General features: G+C 40.2%; 3 protein-coding genes across 3 annotated transcripts; all 3 read left to right on the top strand.

Moving 5' to 3' along the window:
• Positions 1 to 550: 550 nt before the first annotated feature.
• Positions 551 to 3,047, top strand: LOC130138164 (probable disease resistance protein At5g43740). Its single transcript, XM_056311352.1, has 2 exons — positions 551 to 677; positions 1,661 to 3,047. Exon 2 carries the CDS (start codon positions 1,669 to 1,671, stop codon positions 2,305 to 2,307), a length of 639 nt encoding a protein of 212 aa, XP_056167327.1. The 5' UTR covers positions 551 to 677; positions 1,661 to 1,668; the 3' UTR covers positions 2,308 to 3,047.
• A 7,797-nt stretch (positions 3,048 to 10,844) lies between these two features.
• Positions 10,845 to 14,952, top strand: LOC115668126 (probable disease resistance protein At4g27220). The gene is made up of 2 exons (XM_056311349.1): positions 10,845 to 11,057; positions 11,820 to 14,952. The coding sequence occupies exon 2, from the start codon at positions 11,829 to 11,831 to the stop codon at positions 14,823 to 14,825; it is 2,997 nt and encodes a 998-aa protein (XP_056167324.1). The 5' UTR covers positions 10,845 to 11,057; positions 11,820 to 11,828; the 3' UTR covers positions 14,826 to 14,952.
• A 3,323-nt stretch (positions 14,953 to 18,275) lies between these two features.
• LOC115669531 (disease resistance protein At4g27190-like) lies at positions 18,276 to 21,884 on the top strand. The gene is made up of 2 exons (XM_056311351.1): positions 18,276 to 18,354; positions 19,337 to 21,884. The coding sequence occupies exon 2, from the start codon at positions 19,345 to 19,347 to the stop codon at positions 21,478 to 21,480; it is 2,136 nt and encodes a 711-aa protein (XP_056167326.1). The 5' UTR covers positions 18,276 to 18,354; positions 19,337 to 19,344; the 3' UTR covers positions 21,481 to 21,884.
• Positions 21,885 to 22,937: the final 1,053 nt, after the last annotated feature.

The following is a 22,937-nucleotide window of genomic DNA, read 5'->3' as shown; positions in this document are numbered from 1 at the left end:
GCCGGGAAGGGCCTGCGGTGGTCGCTTGGGCCTTCCCAAAGCTCGGCAACCCTCGCTGGCCCCGGGCGAGGCCCCGGCGAGGGCCTGCAAGCCCCAGTCCGGGGGAGGGCGCGACCCTCGCCCCAGATCTGAGCGAGGGTCACCGGCCCTTGCCTGGGGTGGGCGACGCTGGACCCCTCCGTCTAAAGTGCCTGGATATCTGTCCATGAAAACTAAAGCAACCGGCTCTGGATTTGCACAGTGAGACTCTGCAGGTAGAAGAGATTAGGAAGGAAAGAATTTAGAGAGGTCATACGCTCTGATGAGTCGCGGGTCAATTCAAGAAAGAAAAAGGAAGGGAGAGGACGGGAAGAATTGAAGAAAAAATCCGGAGTTAGCCACATCAAGTGTAGGTGATATATATATGAAGAGCCAAAGGATCATTTGACTCTGTCTTGCAAGGCCGGCAAGTCAAACCACATTCTTGAAGAAAAGGGATTGACCGACTTTCTTCATTTCTCTCTTTCCTAGAACTTGACACTTTCGACATGATGAGGTTTCCTGATCTATAGATGTCTTGGGGGGTCAAAACAAAAACAAAAGAAAATTCCATTTTCTTTATTTCCACAGAAGCTTTTGCCTGATTCTCCACAGCGTACAGGCCCTTCCTTCTCTGGAATCAGCAAGCCCGAGTCGAGGTACACTTGTTGAATCTATGTGCAGAAGTGCATCATCCGAATTTGTTCATTACTTGACGTAATATGTCCAGTCGTGATGATTCCTTGAGCTAAAGAAGAGGGTAGTTTTTATAGTATTTGATGCAATCAGGCCTGCCTGAGTTTGGCTCCCCTATATCTGACATATTGAAAAAGAAAAAGTTCATTCTGCCGATCATCCAGTCATAGAGAATCTTGAAAATATAGACCTACTGAATAGCAATATTTGTCTACACGAGACTAATGCATGTTTGAATGGTGATCCTTCATGTGCCTCAGCCCAGAAACATCAGTAGAAATCCGAAACATAAAAAAAGAAGTCTGTGTGGAAGGTTTAACTGTATGGATATGATCTGTTTTCCGTTGGTATCTTGTCCATAGTTTCAAATTGGGTCAGAATCCAAACTGAATCCAATGCCGCTATCAAATGGCGTTTATAGTCCCAACCTATTATGATGCTCAAAGGAAAGAAATCCCGATTCTACGAATCTAGTTTGAGTTTAAGACTTCTGTTCACTGTGTCTGATTCAACTAAGTGGTTTTAACTGATATTTTTCACTCTCAAAAGGCTTCTGAGTGCTTAGTTAATTAGACCCGTCCAAAATGATCTCCTTAGTGTCAAACAGCACATTAAATTTGATTGTGACTCGATTCATCTGTTGTTCTAACTAATGTCTTCCCGATAAGGTGCACTACTAGTGACGTAGACTATGGCTTGTTTTATGTTCTCTTGGCGGTTAAAATAATATCTCATTGCATATCAAGAACAGATAAAATGGAGGTTTAGCATGTACATCAGCTTCAAGTTAACTCTTCCGGACAATGGGAATTTTATCCCAATCAATATCAGTTGTTTTTTGGCTTAGTAAAAGGTTTAGTGTTGATTGCAACAATAGAATGGCATTAAAATCAAACCTAGATAGAATTTCTCTTCCACATCGGACTGCTAAACTTGTCCTTTTCAGGTAATAAGATGCAATACTGCAACAATGCACTAGCAGAATTTGGTCGTAATTTTCAAATCGTCTGGGGTTGCATCAACAATTATGGTGATACCGGTGGGAAGATGCACATCCTAAGAAGCGAGCTCGAGAGTCTTATTAGTAGAGAAGGAGACATAATTGTGGAAGTAGAACACGCGGAGTCAACTCTTGGAAGAAAAAGAAAGAGAGAAGTTGAGAATTGGCTGAGCAATGTACGAAGAAAAAAGGATGAAATCTCAAGCTTAGAACAAGAAGTTGCAAATGCGAGACTTCTCTCAAGAATCACTTCATTGATCAACTTGGTCAATCGTACGAATCAATTGATCGAAGAGGTGAAGGAACTCAGAAAGCAAGGTGAATTTGGTGGCAGACTCACACAAAATTATATCAGGGGATATGAACTGCTGACAAAGGAATTAGACGGCGACACTTTTAGACAAAATCTGCAAAAGATATTATCTTACTTGATGAATGATGACGCGTGGAGAATTGGAGTTTTTGGTATGGAAGGTGTTGGGAAGACCACTCTGATAGCACATATCTACAATAAGCTTTTGAAGGCGCATAACACTAATCAGAAGGTCAGTTTGGTGGTCGTATCCCAAAAATGTAGCCCTGACGAGCTGTAATGCAAGATTGCAAAATGTCTGAATCTTCATCTGTCAAATATGGATGATAGGATTAATCGAGTTGGAAGATTATCAAACTTCCTGCGGGGAAAAAAATTTGTCCTCATCTGGGATGATATATGGAATACGTATGATCTAAAAGAGCTGGGACTCCCGGTAGACGAGAACGGGTGTAAACTGATCCTGACAACCAGGAAGCTGGATGTGTGTAACCAGATGGAATGCCAAGTTTCTTTCAAAGTAGAGACTCTCCTCGAGAATGAAGCTTGGCACTCGTTCATGAAGAATCTGGGGCGCACAAAAGCCTTCCCACCTGAAGTAGAAAATATAGCAAGGTCTGTCGCACAGGAATGCAGAGGTTTGCCTCTTGGGATTGTGGTGGTTTCTGGAAGCATGAGGGGGACGGAGGACATCCATGAGTGGAGAAATGCATTAGAAGCATTGAAAGAAGCAAACTTCACGGAAGAATGCATGGAAGAGAAGGTATTTGGTGTTTTGAGAATTAGCTATACTCGACTGAATGATGCGATGGCGTAACGGTGTTTCCGGCATATGGCATTATATCCTGAGGATTACATGATTGAAAGAAGTGAGCTCATTTGATATTTCATGGATATCCGATTGATATGCAGCAGAAGTCGGGAAGTAGAGTACGATCGGGGACATACATTGGTGAATAAATTACTTAACGTCTGCTTGTTCGGAAGTGTTAAACGCACGAACATCTCTGGACAAGAAACAGAGGAATTGAAGATGCATGTTGAGGGAGTTTCCTTAATGGGAAATCTCATTGAGGGAATCCCAGAAGGGATAGCGCCCAATTGTCCTAGACTCAAGTTCCTTTGCTTGAGCAATAACGCTTCCTTGAAGGCATTACCCAATGCGTTTTTGGAAAACGTGCCTGCTCTCCAAGTTCTCGATCTATCTTGGACAAATATCAAGTTTCTGCCATGTTCAACATCCAGCTTGAAGAACCTCATTGCATTGTTGCACCGGGGGTGCAGGGAATTAGGATTAGTCCGGTCTGTGGCAAAGATGGAGGAGTTAAGAACTTTAGATCTGTGTGTGTCACACCCCAAAAACAACTAGAAAAGGGATGACACGGCCGTCCTTCCACACGAAGGACGCAGCCTCAACAATAACCAACAACATGTTATCAACATATATATATCAGATAAACCAATAGGTTGGTTACAACATCAGAGTTTCTATAATCCACCAAAAGAACATGTACATCAAGAACTCAGCCAACCCGACCAACTATCAACAACCTTACAAACAACTCCAAAAAAATCATACCCAAAAATCTAACTCCCAAACGTCCCCGCAATAGCGCTCTCGTACTAACGGCGGCTAGCCGAGGAACCTGAAAAGATTGGAAAAGAGAGGGATGAGCAACCACAGCTTAGTGAATAGATCATCTCTTCTAAGTAGATCGAGCAATCACTATGCATGTGTACAAAACAATACCAGAACTTTAGAAGCCAAACCCAAGGTTTAAAATACATATAGAATCACATAAGAATTATTTCATTTCATCAAAACTTTGTACAAGTCACAAATACACATTTAAATCCACCATCACAATTCAAACTATCAATGGTCAAGTCCATTGATCAATTTCTATACAAACCACGTCAATGGTCCATTCCATTGACTAATCTCAAATCACACATCAATGGTCTTATTCCATTGATGAATCTCATATCATATCAAACGTTGATGGTCCATTCCATCGATCAATCTATTGTTCAATATCTAACCATGGTCACGACACAAAACCTTGTTACAAGGCTACCAAGATTCCCCCCTTGGCAAGGTCTCCACCTACAAAGCCAGTGGCTCGGCCCAGAAGGATATCCTAAACCCGGTATGCATACCCCAAAACCCCTCAATGGGTTCACAGTCATATTGAGCATCAAACAATCATCATCCAATATCAGAAATCCAATCCAGAATACATTTCACAAACCAAACAAATAACTTTTTCGCAACACAGCTCAACCTCCAGAAATACATTTCGGCATTTCTTGAATCATTTCCGAAGTCATTTCATAAACTAGTTCGTAACGCGATATACATATGTATCCTTACATAATACATTTCCAAAAACGATTCCCAAATCATACTCAAATACTAAAAAGTAGTAAATGCTCGATTCCGATTTATGCAACAAAATGCTCTTTTAAGTTCAACATATATATTTATGTCGAATCATAATTCCTTCGAGATATGATTTTTATAAAACCAAAGAAGAGATAGCACCACTCACCTGGAATCCCCAAAAAATCAAACAACCACGCTCACTCGAACCGACTATCTTGTAATCCTAACAATTAAACGAGAATCGACATCAAAACCAAGTAAAAAAACTACGAAACAACTAAACGACACTTAAACGCTAACAAGACAACTCAAAGGCGCCCATAAATCGCTTCTCCAAAGCGATTATCCAAACCGTTCGCAACGCGGAGTTTGAACGCGAAACTTGATCGCACCATAAATTCCTCTACCGAACCCCATTTCAAGCGAACTTATAATCAATAGAAAGCCCACTCAGAGCACTACAAGAACCCTAATTTGGCCGTCCCAAAATCGAGCCAAAAACCGACGAAAATCAGCTTAAAAGCCGCTGGTCGCGCACTGTTCACCTTGCGCGGCCAACTTCAAAAATTCATATTAGGCAAACCGTAGGTCCAAATCAAGATCCGTAAAATCTCACGGCTCCACAACATCACAAACTATCAATTCTATAAAATACGCAGCTCTACGACTCAAAAATCGGACTTCGCCGCTCGAATTTCCCAAAATTCCGAATTTCAAGCCCTAAATCGAAAAATTTCTCCGATCAGATGAACGAGGGACGCGAGTGCTTACCGAACGTTGCAATACGAAGTTGATCCGAGCTGGCGAGGCTCCGGTGACGTGAGCCTTTCCTTTTTCTTCTTCTTCTTTTTCTTTTCCTTTCTCTCTTTTTCTTTCTTCTCCTTTCTCTTTGTCTCGGCCGAGCCAGCTCTCGGCTTGAATGAGAAAAAGAGAGTATCACTGTAGCAACTTTTGACTTTCTGACTTTTTGAACCTCTTTTTTTTTTTTTTTTTTTGTAAATACCCGAATATTACAGTGTGAAAGTGGAATCTGGGATGCACCTGAAGGGTTAAAGAGATCTGTAAATCTAAGAAGTTCTGATTCAAATGGTTTAGAACTAAGGAAACTGCCTCTTGGAGTTCTGCCAAAACTTGCACATCTGCAATACCTCAACCTTAGCAGTAAATTATATGCGGAAGGAAGGGAGATGGTGAGTATGAGAAACTTGGAAGCTTTAAAATGCAATTTCACTGACGAAAATGAATTTAATCTGTACACGGCATATCTGAATGATGAAAAAGGTCCAAAGAAGTGGGACTTGACACTGGGATGTGTTGATTATGATGAGGCTCTAAAAGGAGGCATGGAAGATTACAGTAAAATCTTGAGATTAAGTTGCATCGCTCAAGGATGGCAATGGGAAGAGCAGCTTCTGCTCCCAAGAGAAGTTGAATTGCTGATAATTGAAAGGTTGGTGGAGGATGATGACCTGAGAAGCCTAATGAACATCCCATCATTTCACCAGGCAACCAACATGAAGGCCTGCATGATTGGGAAAGTTAAATCCATGGAGTGTGTGGTTCCGCTGCCCATGGATTTCCCCTCACACAGATACACCGCTCTTCGAAGCCTTGAGTTTCTAAGACTAGATTCACTTGAGGACCTCCGCGTCCTAGTGGAGGTAGAAGAGAACTTTGCTGCTGCGAGTGCATTCCCGCGGGCGCTACCCAAAGGTTATACCTTTTGGGGTCTGAAAAAGCTCGAAATCAGTAAATGCTGCAAAATGAAGAAACTGCTGACGCACATGCTGCTGCCCCTCCTCGCAAACTTGGAGATGCTTTCTATCCGATGCTGCAGCGAAGTTGAGGAGCTCATAGAAGTGACAGGAGACGAAACAACTTCTGGTTTAACTGTCCCATAGCAGCACAATAGTCTGCGATTCTCTTGGGTGTATTACACCCAAAAGTGTGTTGCAAAATGGAAAGGATTCCGCTTGGTGTCTGCCTCCCTCGAGATGGGGAACCACCATCTTTCTTATCATTCTTCTGCTGGCTCTCATAATCTCCGATGGACAGAGACCAAGTACAATGAAATGGGATGGTGGAAACAGGTGGCGGAGTGGGACCATATCAGGAACAAGTCCCTCCTTAAGCCTTATGTGCAGTATTGGGCTTGCTGATGAAACTTTGGTTGCTCGGTCATATTGTTTCTCCCCCACCTACCGAAGCCACATACAGGAGTTAGGTTTGCTAGTCTCTGCTATTCATAATTGTTCAGTTTTGTGCTTTTCTTTTACACACTTGGTGGACTCCAGCATATTTGCAGATAGTTAGCGGGGTTCCATGCGAGAAAGTACTACGTCAAACATTAATACCCCGTGATATATGTTCACGTTGCGTCGCTTGTTCAATGAGATAGATCATTTTCATGGTGTGTGTGAAAATCACAAATAATCGAGCAAGTTTGATTGAAGGAGTGACATTATAAGGTAAGTAGTGTTGCTTTGCAGCTGTGACCTTGAGAGCGTGAGTTGGAGGGGAAAATTATCCAAATAATCGAGCATGTCCAATGAGATATATGTTCTTGTGTGTCGATTTTTGGCCTTTACCGAATCCCTTCCATCGACTACGACTACCCGTCTTAGTTGCCGAGTTGTAATAGTGGTCTCCTGTCACGTCGACAACGTATCATGCGGTCCATTATGACTCAGATTATTTTTTAGTGTGAACATGGTACAAAATTACTTTGCAGATATTGATAAATAGCTATTAAAGAGAGAGAGAGAGAGACGTCTGTCTGTGTGTGTGTGAAGATAGAGGGATTGATAGATTAGAAGAACTCACGAACCGAATAAAAGAATGAAGAGATTATTGAGAGGATTTTAAAAGACAATAGAAAGAGACAATGGTCCACGGCCCTCGCCGCCGCGTGCGAGGTCAACAAACACATGGCGGCGAGGGCTGCGACAAGTACCGGTGCGCTTGGCTCAAGGTGCACTGGCAATTTCCTTTTAAGATTTCTAAATTCCAATTTCATTTGCATGTTTTAGTTTGTCATCAAATTATAGAGGAAAGAACCGACCACACCCAGTCTGTTTGCATTTTAGTCTGGAGATATGATGCGGGCTTTGCCAAGTAAAACAATCGTCTAATCTATGGGAAATTTCCCATGAATCCGAAGGATATTTCCCAAAAAAAAAAAATCCAAAGACAGGATGCAGTTGCCCTTTACCAGTATTCTCCCTTTCGTTGCGTCAAACTTGGTGGGCGACTAGTTTTGTTTTCTGTGATCGCATTCTCGCTTCGTCGGGTCAAACTTTGTGGACGGTCGGTTTTGAATTTCCGCCCTTTCGACGAGAGTGAGTGAATCAGAAGCGTGTGATGATGCTACTCTTTCACCACGTGACGTGGCAAGGTAACTACCTCGAAACTAAAGGTTTCCCACCCTATGAAAACAGGGGATCCCAACCAAAGACCAAGAATATGTCCGCGGTGATCACATACGAAGAATGAAAGCAATGGCGTAACGAATCACAAGTTAGATTGATATAAAGAGAGCGTGTTTTACGAAAACTGAATAATTTAAAACACACTTATATAAAAAATGACCGTTTGTGTCATTTTCACCAATATTATTTGATTTTTTGGAATTACCGCTGTCCAATACTTTACCAATATATATTTATTAAATTTACTAAGATGCTAGATTTACTAACTTTCATAGGAAATCATCATTTTTTATTTGAGTCAGTACTAACTTTATTTGATTGTTTTGATATTACCAACTATTCTATTAATTTACCGGCAGTTATTTGCATAATTTTCCAACTTGTACGAGTTACTAACTGTTCTTGGAAATTACCAATTGTTATTTAAGTCCCTCGTCAAATCTTATAAGATTGTTTTGAAAAATATCAACTGAATTATAAGTATATTTGCTTTTAGGATAATAAAGCAAATAGTACCCAAACTTTGGCTTAATGTATAATGTGGTCCATGAACTTTAGCCCAATGTGCAATGTAATCCTTGAACTTTTGATAAACATTCAAATTAGTTTCTAGACTATATGAAAATATTTAATGCTATCCTTTCATTAATTTAAGTTCAAGGACAATATTGAACATTTTTATATAGTCCAGGGATTAGTTTGAACATGTACAAAAAATTTAGGGATCATATTGAATAAATTAAAAGTTTATGGACTATATTACACATTGGGCTCAAATTCATGGACCACATTGAATAAGTTAAAAGTTCAAGGACCACACTGCACATTGGGTCAAAGTTCAAAGATCATTTATGTCATTTTCCCTTTGCTTTCTAAAGTTACCAACATCTTAAAGCCCATAACGTTGTTCCAGAATTACCAACTCTTAAATGAAACTACCAACTGATATTTCAGTTAGTTACTAATGTCAAATTGACTGTTTTAAAACTACCACGTGTTCTAATAATTTCCAACATTTATGGCAACTTACCAACTGGAAAAGAGTTTAATAACTACCATCCGAAATTATCAACTCTTAGTGAGTTAATTATCGATGTTTATTTGATTGTTTCAAAAGTACCAACTATTTCAATAATTTACCAATGTTAATTTAGAGGTTACCTACAAGTTAAAGTCACTTCTCTTTTACGGACATTTATTTGGGAGCTTAAGTTATCATCTCTTACGTAAAATTATCAACTCTTATTTGAGTCATTTATCAACTTTGATTCGACTATTTCAAAAATACCAATTGTTTCAATAATTTATCCACATTATTAGGGGAGCTTTCCAACGTGTTAAAGTTACAATCTTAATAAACATTCATATATGAACTCAAATAAAAATCGGTAATTGGTTATAAGAGCTTGTAGTTTTCAAATGTTGATAACAATCGCAAACAAGGAGTCGATAAATTATCATAACAGGTGGTAATCTCGAGACATTTAAATAAACATTGGTTACTCGCTAACATAAGAGCAAGTAAAGCTAAAGTTAAATGGTACCTTAATCCGGAAGATTTGGTAAATCACTCAAATCAATATTGTTAATACAATAGTAACTTTAACAAATAAATGTTGGTAAATTTTTAGAACAATTGATAATTTTGAAAAAATCAAATAAAAGTTGGTAAATAGACTCGAATAAGAGTTAATATTATTTTTTTTTTATAAAAGCTTAGTAACTTTAACATGCCGATAGCTTGATAAACTACTCGAGTAAATATTCGTAATTTATAAAAACTGTTAGTAAATAAAACATTCAGATAACTATTGGTACTTCCACAAAACTATTGGTTACTTACTCACACATTACAGGCTAAATAATCGTTGGTACATCCGTTAAACTGTAGGTAACGTCCTAGTATGTCATGGACTAAATAAGTTGTTTATCAATTTCTAGTTACCAACTGATTATAAGAATTACCAACGCTATTAGAGAATTATCTGCCCGGAATAGGGGTTCGTGTTTTCACGCACGAAACACTAGATATATATCTATAGAGATTATATTTGCTTAGAGGTAGTTTGGTTACTTTGTTTTTGTTTTTATTTATAAAGGGAAAATGACACAAATGATCTCTAAACTATGATCCAATGTGCAATATCGTCCTTGGATATTTAATTTATTCAATGTGGTCCATGAATTATTGATAAAGATTCAATCTAGTCCTTAGATCAATAATGTCCTTTCGTTAATTCAAGTAACGGAATATGCTGATGTGTTCCAATTTATTAATTTTGAACGGTGGATAAGTAAACAAACAAAAACTACACATGTATTGTTCAAGTAAGATATCCATATCAAATCATGATATAATAATCCACGTCATTACATAACGATGGATATATTAATGTCCTAATTTTTGTTTTCTTTTTCTAAAGTAGATGGATAAAAAAGATGGATATGTTAACTCATCATTTTGAAAAATCTAACTCAACACAAAATGATCCACCTCGTTACATTACGATGGACACGTTAATGCCCTAAGTTTTATTTTCTTTTTCTAAAGTAGATGGATAAAAAAGATGGACATGTTGACTCATCATTTTAAAAAAATCTAACTCGACATAAAATAATCCATGTCATTAAATAACATATGATTTGTCATTTGAGTAAACGGAAGAACAACATTGAACATTTGTCAATAGTTTAGGGGTTACATTGAATAATTTAAAATTTTAAGAAAAATACTGTAGATTATATCAAAATTCAAATATTATCTGTGTCATTTTTTTCAAGCGACAACTTAGGGATTTCTAATTAATGTAAACTTTTCTTAATTGAAATTAATGTTTCTGTACGCCTAATTTTGTGTTTAGTTAACATCATTTTCATTAAAGAGAAATTGTCGTGTCTCTGACTGCTACTTTATACTTTTTTAGGCCCCACTGTCTCTCCTTCGGTCCTTCCTGGTGTTTTCCTGGTGAGTTATTTAAATCAGGGATAACTTTCGACCACAAGAAAAAAATCAGGGACAACTGTACTAGTTGACTTAAAGTCAATGCTCTGTGTAATAAAGTCCTGTAAGGCCACAAAGAAGTCGTCGCTTCTCTACAAACCTAAACCAGTTGCTCTCTCTGTTGAATTTGGGTAGCAGTATCATCGTCCGGTCTTCTCTCTTTGCATCTTGTTCGTCGGAAGTTCTTCCACAAGGATCGGTGCGGTTGGCTCCGGGTACACTCGTCGTTTCTTTCCTTACATATCTAAAGCCCAGTTTTCTTTTGCACGCATGAATTGTGAAACAAGGAGCGAAGGTTGGGTGCGTTTGCCTTCCAGTGGTGTTATAAACTTTTAGACAGAGTCAATCCATTTTTATACTCTTTGATCTACCAGAGTCGTCCGAGTTTTTTGATGTATGACATTATTGTTGAGATCTATCTTGGGAGTTATCTTAGAGAAGTCTCTCGTTGAAGAATTGATATGGTATGGAGAAATTAGTATATCTTAGTTAACTCTACTAGAGAAGTCCGATACCGATGATCGGGGGAGATCGGCAATAGAAGTCCGATTCTGCCGAGACGAAGGTATTGGACATCTACTATAGTTTGGTGAACACAAAAATTGGAAAATGCAAAAAACAAAGAAAAGAGAGAATTACCACCCGCCTGGGTGGCGCTGCTGGAGCGCGCACTCTTCCTCTCGCAAAAGGTTGAGTGTTCGAATCCCGGTGCGCAGGGACTAACCGGGCACGTGTGTGGTGGCTAGCAAGACGTGTCGCCCGGGGTTTACCTCCCGCTGTCGGCCGTGCGGGGTCCCCTGGGTCATAAAAAAAAAAAAAAAAAAGAGAAATTTTTGGTATGCGAACTGTAGTTTGGTGAACAAAAGACATGTCCGGGTTGCTTGCGGCAGAGATGATCTTAATAGAAAGATTTCGTTCCAAAGCAATCTGATCGAGAATATCTCTTTTAAAGGTCGTGGGTAAATTTGTCCTTTCAGGCTGCAGACATGGACAAGCTGAACATAGTTAAGGAAACGGTAGAAATGGTGGGCACAAGCATTGGTCTTGCTCGAATGGTCGGTTCTTACACTGATGCTGGTGGGAAGATGGATAGCCTTCGTCGAAAGCTGGAGAGACTGACTAGCAGGGGATCCGACATCCTTACGGAAGTTGAATATGCAGAATCAAGGCTCGGAAATAAACGGAAGAGAGAAGTCGAGAACTGGCTGAGAAATGTCCAGAGAGTAAAGGGTGACTTCTCGGGAATAGAATCACAAGTTGTAGACAGGGGAGTTTGTCCACAGGTAAGCTTGGTGAATCAAATAAACCGATTGACCACGGAGATGGAGGAACTCATACAGCAAGGTGAATTTTCTAGAGGGCTCACGCACGTTGAAGAAGATACCAGGGCATATGAGTTGTTGACTGTGGAGTTAGTTGGTGAGGCTTTCACACAAAATCAAAATAGAGTGCTGTCTCGTTTGATGGAAGATGACGTGTTGACCGTCGGCATTTGTGGTATGGGTGGAGTTGGAAAAACAACCCTTGTCACCCATGTCCATAACCATCTCCTAAAGGCAAGCACCTGGAGGAAAGTATGCTGGGTAACAGTGTCCCAAGAATGTGATGTTCCCACATTGCAACGAAGGATATCGAAATGTTTTAACCATGCCCTGAGAGAGGAGGAAGATAGAATCAAACGGGCTGCTGAATTGTCACGCTTACTGAAGAGAGAAAGCACTGTCATTATTTTAGATGATCTATGGCATGCTTATGATCTGCAGGAGGTTGGAATTCCACTTGGTGGGAATGGATGCAAGTTAATTCTAACAACTCGGTCCCTGGACATATGTCGGCAGATGGAGTGCGATGAACTGATCGAGTTAAAGTCCCTTCCTGAAAATGAAGCCTGGCAACTGTTTGTAAAAAATCTCAGACGAGGAGTTGTTTTCGCTCCTGAAGTAGAAAGTGTTGCGAAGTCTGTTGCAAAGGAATGTGCAGGATTGCCTCTTGGTATAGTGGTGGTTTCTGGAAGTATGCGAGGGAAGGAGGCGGACATTCACGAGTGGAGAAGTGCCCTGAAAGAGTTAAAAGAAGCAAGGTTTGAAGGTAAAGGCATGGAAGATAAGGTATTCAGAGTATTAAAGTTCAGTTTTATTCGCTTGAATGATCCGGTTGTGCAACAGTGTTTCCTGCATCTGGCACTGTACCCTGAGGATTTTGTCATCCGGATCAAAAACTTGCTGCGAAATCTTGTTTATCTCGATTTCTTTAGTGACTTGAAAAGTCGAGAAGCACAGTATGATAGGGGTCACACCATTGTGAATAAATTAGTCAACGTCTGCTTGCTGGAAAAATCACGGGATTCCTATTATGAGAGTTTGAAGATGCACGATTTAGTCAGGGACATGGCGATCAATATGATGGGCTCTCAATGCATGGTGAAAGCCAGGCTAGGTTTGTGCACAATTCCAGCGCAGGAAGAATGGGCCAAGGACTTGGAGAAAGTATCCTTGATTGGAAATTCAATAGAAGAAATACCAGCAGTGAGACAGCAAAGCTGGGCTCTGCCTCGACTTTTGGAACTTTATATGAGTGATAATATCTTGACAAGGATAGATGGTTCATTCTTTGATTGCATGCCCGCTGTTCAAGTTCTGGACCTGTCCATGACGGAGATTGAGATGTTGCCCAGATCAATCTCTAACCTGGTGAACCTCACGCATTTGTTACTGCGTCATTGCGGATGCTTACGGTGCGTGCCTTCATTAGCAAATATGAGGGCATTAAGAACGTTGGATTTCTTTGGCAGTGGAATTGAAGAAGTCCCTGAAGGGCTGCACGAATTGGTGAATTTAAGATGCCTGGATTTTGATGAGTCAAGACTAAAGAAATTGCCTCCTGGAATTCTGCCCAAGCTCTCTAACATGCAAACCCTAAATCTTAATGGTATGTGCGACAGCTTGACAGTACAGGCTCAGGAAATAATGAGTTTGAGCAAGTTGGAGAAGCTGAGTTGCAAGTTTGGCGATGTCCAAAGCTATGACTTGTATGTGAAACATTTACAGGCTGGCGGTCCCAAGGAGTGGGAAATTGAGTTAATTGAAGGTACTTGGAATAGTAATCACCACTTTGGGGATGTTCCCATTAGAACAGTGAGGCTGCATGGGTGTCATGTCGGAGGAGATGGACTTAAATCCCCCCCTCTGCTCCCAAAAGATGTTCAGCTCTTGGTGATCACAAATGCAGTTGATGAGCCTAAGAGCTTGACGGACATTCCAATCATAACAAACTCAAAGCTGAGGATGTGCACACTGAGGAGGATACACGGCATGAAGTATGTGGTGTCACAATCCTCATCTTCTCCTCTTCCAAGCATAGAGTCTCTCAAACTTACATCCATTATGGATCTACGTGCGCTAGCTGAGGAAGAACCCTGTGCTGTTGCGACTGCAGTCCCAGGAGTGCTATATGAAGGTGACAAGTTTTGGGGTCTCAAGGAACTCGATATCATTAGTTGTAAGAAAATGAAGAGGCTCCTGACGCTTGTGTTGCTACCTCTCCTTGCAAACCTGGAGAGGCTTTCTATCGGTTATTGTGATCAAATGGAGGAGGTCATAGCAATGACGGAAGTAGATAAGGAGTGTCAGGAAGAGGGGGACACCAGAGGGAGCTATACGAGGAGTGAAGCCAATCATGTTCATCTCGCTTCCGCTCTATCCCTCCCTAAGTTGAAGACTTTAAAGTTACGTAATCTTCCTGCACTAAAAAGGATATGTGGGGCGGCGATAAGCTGTCATTCTCTCCGAAGAATATCCCTATGGGCATGTCCGAAGCTAGAATGCATATCCCTCCTTGTGCAACTCCCTCGAGATGGGGAACCTCATTCCGATTGTCTACAAGCGATTGAGATTCGAAGAGATGAGGACGAATGGTGGAAATCGGTGGTGTGGAACGATTCCCTTTCCAAGTCCTTTCTTGACCCGTATGTTAAATACCTCTAGTAGTGACAGAATTGTGTTTTTCTTCGGTGATGTGGGTACATTATGCACGCACTTCACTGCAACTGTTGGATTGTTAAATTGTGCGGATCATGTAGGACACGCATGATCCAAGGGATGTGATAATGTCCAAACTTGTGTATGGCACATATGATACGCTAGTCATATATATATATATATATATATATATATATCTTGTCCGTATTTGTATATATTAATCAAAGTGATTCCTCACTTTGATCTTTCTCAAAAGTTCACGAATAACGTTTTTTTTTTTGCCAAAAAAATGGGTCACTAACCTAATGGACTAGGTTATGTACCAATTACTTTACCGTGCCATAATTTATGTCCTCGCTTAAGCTATTAAATCTCTTCTATTGTAATATTGCCAATTTAGTCATAAATTTTTTAATTTTGCCAATTGAGTTTTAAACTTTTTTACGTTTTGGCAATTGAGTTCATCTGGCCAATTTTGACCGGAAATCACTGACGTAGACGCTAGTTATCTTACGTACAAGCCCAAACTACCAAAAGAATAGAACGGGACCCTCGTGCCTTCTTGTCAATTGAGAGTATGAACCATATCTCAATGCTAAAGTCGTGACGTCGTGCCAAGAAGCAAATGAGTAAAATGAAATTGAAATCCTGAATTACTGTTCAATTGTCAATTCCCATCCTAGTACCTCGAATGTTTCGCTAATTCTGACCATAAACTTAGCTGCCTTTCTCATGTCATTTTGGATTGTAAATTCTAGGTTGCAGTCTCTAAAGCAGGTTGGAATGGACGATATCAAAGCAGAAAGAATGGACAGAAAACTTTGAGAAAATTCGGCTCCGCATTGTAACATCTTGAAGTTTCTTATCAACCTCATCTCCTCCTCTCAATTCTGTGGGCCTCGTGGTACAATGCCGCGACATGCATGAAATTGAGAGGTAACATGATTCGAAGGCATTAGCTTGTCGCCAATGTCTCCCAAATTCTCAGCTTTCTTTGAAATTCGAGTTTCTGGGGTTTCCTAACGTAAGTGGCCTGTCGATCTGACTGGTTCTATCAGGACTTGGGTTCCACAAGAATGTTACGCACTCAAAAAGGATCTCATACGTGATCAATAGTTGTTAAGCTCGTGCAAGAGCTTCTATTCTGGTGAGAGAGGTTTCGGAGAAAATAAATGAGAACGGCAATTTAAAACTGGACTAAAGCCATCCCCATGCAGAGACTTGTCTTCCATAATGCTTCGTCTCCTTGTACCTTGAGATGTTCATTAGGACAACCGCATTTTACCACCCCTATCGACAATAGTTGCTCTCTATGCGGCTAATTCCAAGTTCCAACTCACGTTACCTCTCAATATCATCCGCCAAACGTAGAATGAAAATAAAATAAAATTACTCAAAATCACAGTAGGAGCAAGCAATGAGAGGTTGCTGTTACTTCATAAAGAAGAAATCTCTCTTGATCATGCAACAAAAGGATGCATTTTAAGCACTCAATCTTTTCCAATTTCTCTGACTAAAGATTCAAAATAACTGCATAATTTTACATCCCATTGCGGCGTTTTGGTTTATTGTACCCTCCTCAACGAAAAAAAATGTCAAATATTAAGATTCTTGACGACTGACACGTCAAATGGTTGAAAACTTGAAGAAGGCAAAGTTAGCCCCGAAAGTGGAGTGATCTGCCATTAGAAAAGATGCAGAAATGATGAGTTATTAAGAAAAGCTGAGTCATGCATCCCATTCAGGCATTAAACCAACTGAAGACATGAGACCTATGATCCAAAGAATAAAAACCCGCCCAAGAAGCGAGGTCCCTCCATGTTTTAAAATATTTTCTGTAAGAAATTATAATCTAACATCCGAGGTGATTATCACAAAACCAGTCTGCTAGAACTCTCAAAAGGCCCACAGGCACTGGAATAATCTCGTGTAGACACATCAGAACTTCCTCTGGTAGATCCAGAACTACTGTGGTGCGAACAGGAAAACCATCCTCAAAGTATGTATGTACTAAACTCCTAAAAGAATATATATATATTTCACTAAAAATTTTAAAGCTTATCACGAAAGTGTAATTGAGTCCTAAAACTTGTAAAAAGTATAATCAAGTCCTAAAATTTATCAAGTTAATACCGTCAAATTTACTAACGGAAAACGCTATCGACAATAGTTGCTCTCTATGCTCCTAATTCCAAGTTCCAACCCACGCTACCTCTCAATATCATCTGCCAAACATAGAATGAAAATAAAATAAAATTACTCAAAATCACAGTAGAAGCAAGCAATGAGAGATCGCTGTTACTTCGTAAAGAAGAAATCTCTATTGACCATTCTACAGAACGATGTATTTTAAGCACTCAATCTTTTGCAATTTCTCTGACTAAAGATTCAAAATAACTGCATAATTTTAAATCCCATTTCGGCGTTTTGGTTTATCGTACCCTCCTCAACGAAAAGAAATATCAAATATTAAGATTCTCGACGACTGAGGCGTCAAATGGTTGAAAACTTAAAGAGGGCAAAGGTAGTCCCGAAAATGGAGTTATCTGCCATTAGAAAAGATCCAGAAATGATGAGTTATTAAGAAAAGATGAGTCATGCATCCCATTCAGGCATTAAACTAACTGAAGACCTGAGACCTAAGATCCAAAGAATAAAAACCCGCCCGAGAAGCGAGCTCCCTCCATGTTTTAAAATATTTTATGTAAGAAATTATAATCTAACATCCGAGGTGATTATCACAAAACCAGTCTGCTAGAACTCTCAAAAGGCCTACAAGCATAGGAATAATCTCGTTTAGACACATCAGAACTTCCTCCATTAGATGCAGAACTACTGTGGTGCAAACAGGAAGACCATCCTCAGAGTATGTATCAAACTCCTGAAGAAAAAAAACAGGAAAACCAGTCTTTTTTTTTCTTTTTTTATGGAAAGAAAAATACAGAAAAAGGATAAAAGTAAGAAAAAAATCAAAAAAAAATTAAAAGAAGAAAATGCACTTGATCAGCTGATGAGGTCAGCCCTCCTTTGAAATTGAAATGGCCACTTCAAAAATTAGGTTCACTTCATGTCCTTATTTAAGAAAATAAGGTTACTTCAAATCTTTATTTGGAATTTTCACTTGAGTGCATATATCGTATGAAAATTGGCGAATTCCGTTGGACCCCTCCGTCTAAAGTGCCTGGATGTCTGTCCATGAAAACTAAAGCAACCGGCTCTGGATTTGCACTGTGAGACTCTGCAGGTAGAAGAGATTAGGAAGGAAAGAATTCAGTGAGGACATACGCTCTTCTGATGAGTCACGGGGTCAATTCAAGAAAGGAAAGGAAAGCAGAGAATGGGAAGAACCGAAGAAAAAATTCTGGAGAGACAGGTCTATGTAATTTCCCGGAACTTCCTTATCTGTAGATATTTGGGGGGGTCAAAACAAAAAGAAAAGAAAATGCCATTTTTCTTTATTTCCACAGACGCTTTTGCCCACTTCTCCACAGCGTACAGGCCCTTCCTTCTCTGGAATCAGCAAGCCCGAGTCGAGGTACACTTGTTGAATCTATGTGCAAAAGTTCATCATCCGAATTTGTTCATTACTTGACGTAATATGTCCAGTCGTGATGATTCCTTGAGCTAAAGAAGAGGGTAGTTCTTATAGTGTTTGATGCAATCAGGCCTGCCTGAGTTTGGCTCCCCTATATCTGACATATTGAAAAAGAAAAAGTTCATTCTGCCGATCATCCAGTCATAGAGAATCTTGAAAATATAGACCTACTGAATAGCAATATTTGTCTACACGAGACTAATGCATGTTTGGATGGTGATCCTTCATGTGCCTCAGCCCAGAAACATCAGTAGAAATCCGAAACATAAACCTGCAGTCTGTGTGGAAGGTTTAACTGTATGGATATGATCTGCTTTCCGTTGGTATCTTTTCCATAGTTTCAAATTGGGTCAGAATCCAAACTGAATCCAACGCCGCTATCGAATGGCGTTTATAGTCCCAACCTTTTATGATGCTCAAAGGAAAGAAATCCCGATTCTACGAATCTGGTTTGAGTTTAAGACTTCTGTTCACTGTGTATGATCCAGCTAAGTGGTTTTAACTAATATTTTTCACTCTCAAAAGGCTTCTGAGTGCTTAGTTAATTAGACTCGTCCAAAATGATCTCCTTAGTGTCAAACCGCACATTAAATTTGATTGTGACTCGATTCATCTGTTGTTCTAATTGATGTCTTCCCAATAAGGTGCACCATTAGTGACGTAGACAATGGCTTGTTTTATGTTCTCTTGGCGGTTAAAATAATATCTCATTGCATATCTAGAACAGATAAAATGGAGGTTTAGCATGTACATCAGCTTCAAGTTAACTCTTCAGGAGAATGGGAATTTTATCCCAATCAATATCAGTTGTTTTTTGGCTTAGTAAAAGGTTTAGTGTTGATTGCAACAATAGAATGGCATTAAAATCAAACATAGATAGAATTTCTCTTCCACGTCGGACTGCTAAACTTGTCCTTTTCAGGTAATAAGATGCAATACTACATCAATGCACTAGCAGAATTTGGTCGTAATTTTCAAATCGTCTGGGGTTGCATCAACAATTATGGTGATACCGGTGGGAAGATGCAAATCCTAAAAAGCCAGCTCGAGAGTCTTATTAGTAGAGAAGGAGACATAATTGTGGAAGTAGAACACGCGGAGTCAACTCTTGGAAGAAAAAGAAAGAAAGAAGTTGAGAATTGGCTAAGCAATGTACGAAGAAAAAAGGATGAATTCTCAAGCTTAGATCAAGAAGTTGCAAATGCGGGACTTCTCTCAAGAATCACTTCATCGATCAACTTGGCAAATCGTATGAATCAATTGATCGAAGAGGTGAAGGAACTCAGAAAGCAAGGTGAATTTGGTGGCGGACTCGCACAAAATTATATCAGGGGATATGAACTGCTGACAAAGGAATTAGTTGGCGACACTTTTAGACAAAATCTGCGAAAGATATTATCTTACTTGATGAATGATGACGTGTGGAGAATTGGAGTTTTTGGTATGGGAGGTGTTGGGAAGACCACTCTGATAACACATATCTACAATAAGCTTTTGAAGGCGCATAACACTGATCAGAAGGTCAGTTTGGTGGTCGTATCCCAAAAATGTAGCCCTGACGAGCTGCAATACAAGATTGCAAAATGTCTGAATCTTGATCTGTCAAATATGGATGATAGGATTAATCGAGCTGGAAGATTATCAAACTTCCTGAGGGGAAAAAAATTTGTCCTCATCTTGGATGATACGTGGAATACGTATGATCTAAAAGAGCTGGGACTTCCGGTAGACGAGAACGGGTGTAAACTGATCCTGACAACCAGGAAGCTGGATGTGTGTAACCAGATGGAATGCCAAGTTTCTGTCAAAGTAGAGACTCTCCTCGAGAATGAAGCTTGGCACTTGTTCATGAAGAATCTGGGGCGCACAAAAGCCTTCCCACCTGAAGTAGAAAATATAGCAAGGTCTGTCGCACAGGAATGTGGAGGTTTGCCTCTTGCAATTGTGGTGGTTTCTGGAAGCATGAGAGGGACGGAGGACATCCATGAGTGGAGAAATGCATCAGAAGCATTGAAAGAAGCAAACTTCACGGAAGAATGCATGGAAGAGAAGGTGTTTGGTGTTTTGAGAATTAGCTATACTCGACTGAATGATGTGATGGCGCAGCGGTGTTTCCTGCATATGGCATTATATCCTGAGGATTACATGATTGAAAGAAGTGAGCTCATTCGATACTTCATGGATATCCGATTGATATGCAGCAGAAGTCGGGAAGTGGAGTACGATAGGGGACATACGTTGGTGAATAAATTACTTAACGTCTGCTTGTTGGAAAGTGTTAAACGCACGAACATCTCTGGACAAGAAACAGAGGAATTGAAGATGCATGACTTGCTCAGGGACATGGCAATCAACATGATGAGATCTAGATATATGGTGAAAGCAGGGTTGCATTTGAGAGAGATACCTGAAGAGGAAAAATGGACACAGAATCTTGAGGTAGTTTCCTTAATGGGAAATCTCATTGAGGGAATCCCAGAAGGGATGGCGCCCAAGTGTCCTAGACTCAAGTTCCTTTGCTTGAGCAATAACACTTCCTTGAAGGCATTACCCAATGCGTTTTTGGAAAACATGCCTGCTCTCCAAGTTCTCGATCTATCTTGGACAAATATCAAGTTTCTGCCATGTTCAACATCCAACTTGAAGAACCTCATTGCATTGTTGCTCCGGGGGTGCAGGGAATTAGAATTAGTCCCGTCTGTGGCAAAGATGGAGGAGTTAAGAACTTTAGATCTGTGTGAAAGTGGAATCCGGGATGCACCTGAAGGGTTAGAGAGATTGGTAAATCTAAGAAGTTTTGATTTGAATGGTTCAGAACTAAGGAAACTGCCTCTTGGAGTTCTGCCGAAACTTGCTCATCTGCAATACCTCAACCTTGGCAGTAAATTATATGCAGAAGGAAGGGAGATAATGAGTATGAGGAACTTGGAAGATTTAAAATGCAATTTCACTGATGAAAATGAATTTAATCTGTACACAGCATATCTGAATGATGGAAAAGGTCCAAAGAAGTGGGACTTGAGACTGGGATGTGTTGATTATGATGAGGCTCATGGAAGATTATAACAAAATCGTGAGATTAAGTTGCATCGCTCAAGGATGGCAATGGGAAGAGCGGCTTCTGCTCCCAAGAGAAGTTGAATTGCTGATAATTGAAAGGTTTGTGGAGGATGGCCTGAGAAGCCTAATGAACATCCCATCATTTCACCAGGTAACCAACATGAAGGCCTGCATGATTGGGAAAGTTAAATCCATGGAGTGTGTGGTTCCGCTGTCCATGGATTTCCTCTCACACAGATACACCCATCTTCGAAGCCTTGAGTTTCTAAGACTAGATTCACTTAAGGACCTCCGCGTCCTAGTGGAGGTAGAAGAGAACTTTGCCGCTGCGAGTGCATTCCTGCGGGTGCTATCCAAAGGTAATACCTTCTGGGGTCTGAAAAAGCTCGAAATCAGTAAATGCTGCAAAATGAAGAAGCTGATGACGCACACGCTGCTGCCCCTCCTCGCAAACTTGGAGGTGCTTTCTATCCAATGCTGCAACGAAGTCGAGGTGCTCATAAAAGTGACAGGAGACGAAACAACGTCTGCTTTAGCTCTCCCAAAGTTAAGGACTTTAGTGTTAAGGGATTTACACGCGCTGGAAAGCATATGTAGCAGCACAATAATTTGTGATTCTCTTGAGTACATAACACTCAAAGGGTGTTGCAAGCTGAAAAGGATACCGCTGCGTGTATGCCTCCCTCAGGAGGCGGAACCACCTTCTTCTTATCACTCTTCCGCTGGCTCTCATACTCTCCAACGGATAGAGATTAAGTACAATGACATGGGATGGTGGAAACAGGTGGAGTGGGACCATATCAGGGACAAGTCCCTCCTTAAGCCTTATGTCCAGTACTGGGCTTACTGATGAGACCTTGGTTGCTCAGCCATATTGTTTCTCCACCACCTACCGAAGCCACATACTGGAGTCCGGTTTGCTAGGCTCTGCTATTCATATTTTATGCTTTCCTTTTCCACTTCTAGAGGACTCCAGGATGTTTGCAGTCAGTTGGCAGGGAGAAAGTATTACATCCAACATTTATGCCCCATGGTATATGTACACGTTGTGTCACTTGTTCAATAGATAGATCATTTTCAGGATGTATTCAAATCACAGTAAACAAGAATATTTGATTGAATGAGTGACATTACAGATTGTTGCTTTGCAGCTGTGACATTGAGAAGTGGGAGTTGGAGTCAGTCATGCTTTGTACAACTATGTGTTCTTTTGGCTATGGCATCACGTCGTCTAGAGCTTCCTCTTTTTCCTTGTTCATTTGTATTGAATTCGAGCTCCATTAGCTCGGAATAGCTGCATTTCTTCATGCTTCGCTTTAAGTTGATGACTCTAAAGCAACAGCGGTACAAAAGCCAGATAAAGGAATATCTGTCAACTTTTTAGTTGATATTATCACACAATATCGGCGTTAGATCCTGAACATGTTCTGAATAAATATGTTTCATACTGATGAATCAAGATA

Source organism: Syzygium oleosum, unplaced genomic scaffold, assembly GCF_021117445.2.
Source record: "Syzygium oleosum isolate NSW1041296 unplaced genomic scaffold, Sole_v2.1 Sole_v2.05, whole genome shotgun sequence".
Taxonomy (NCBI): domain Eukaryota; kingdom Viridiplantae; phylum Streptophyta; class Magnoliopsida; order Myrtales; family Myrtaceae; genus Syzygium; species Syzygium oleosum.
The sequence above is the reverse complement of the archived record's forward strand: the minus strand, read 5'-3'. Positions and strand labels throughout refer to the sequence as shown.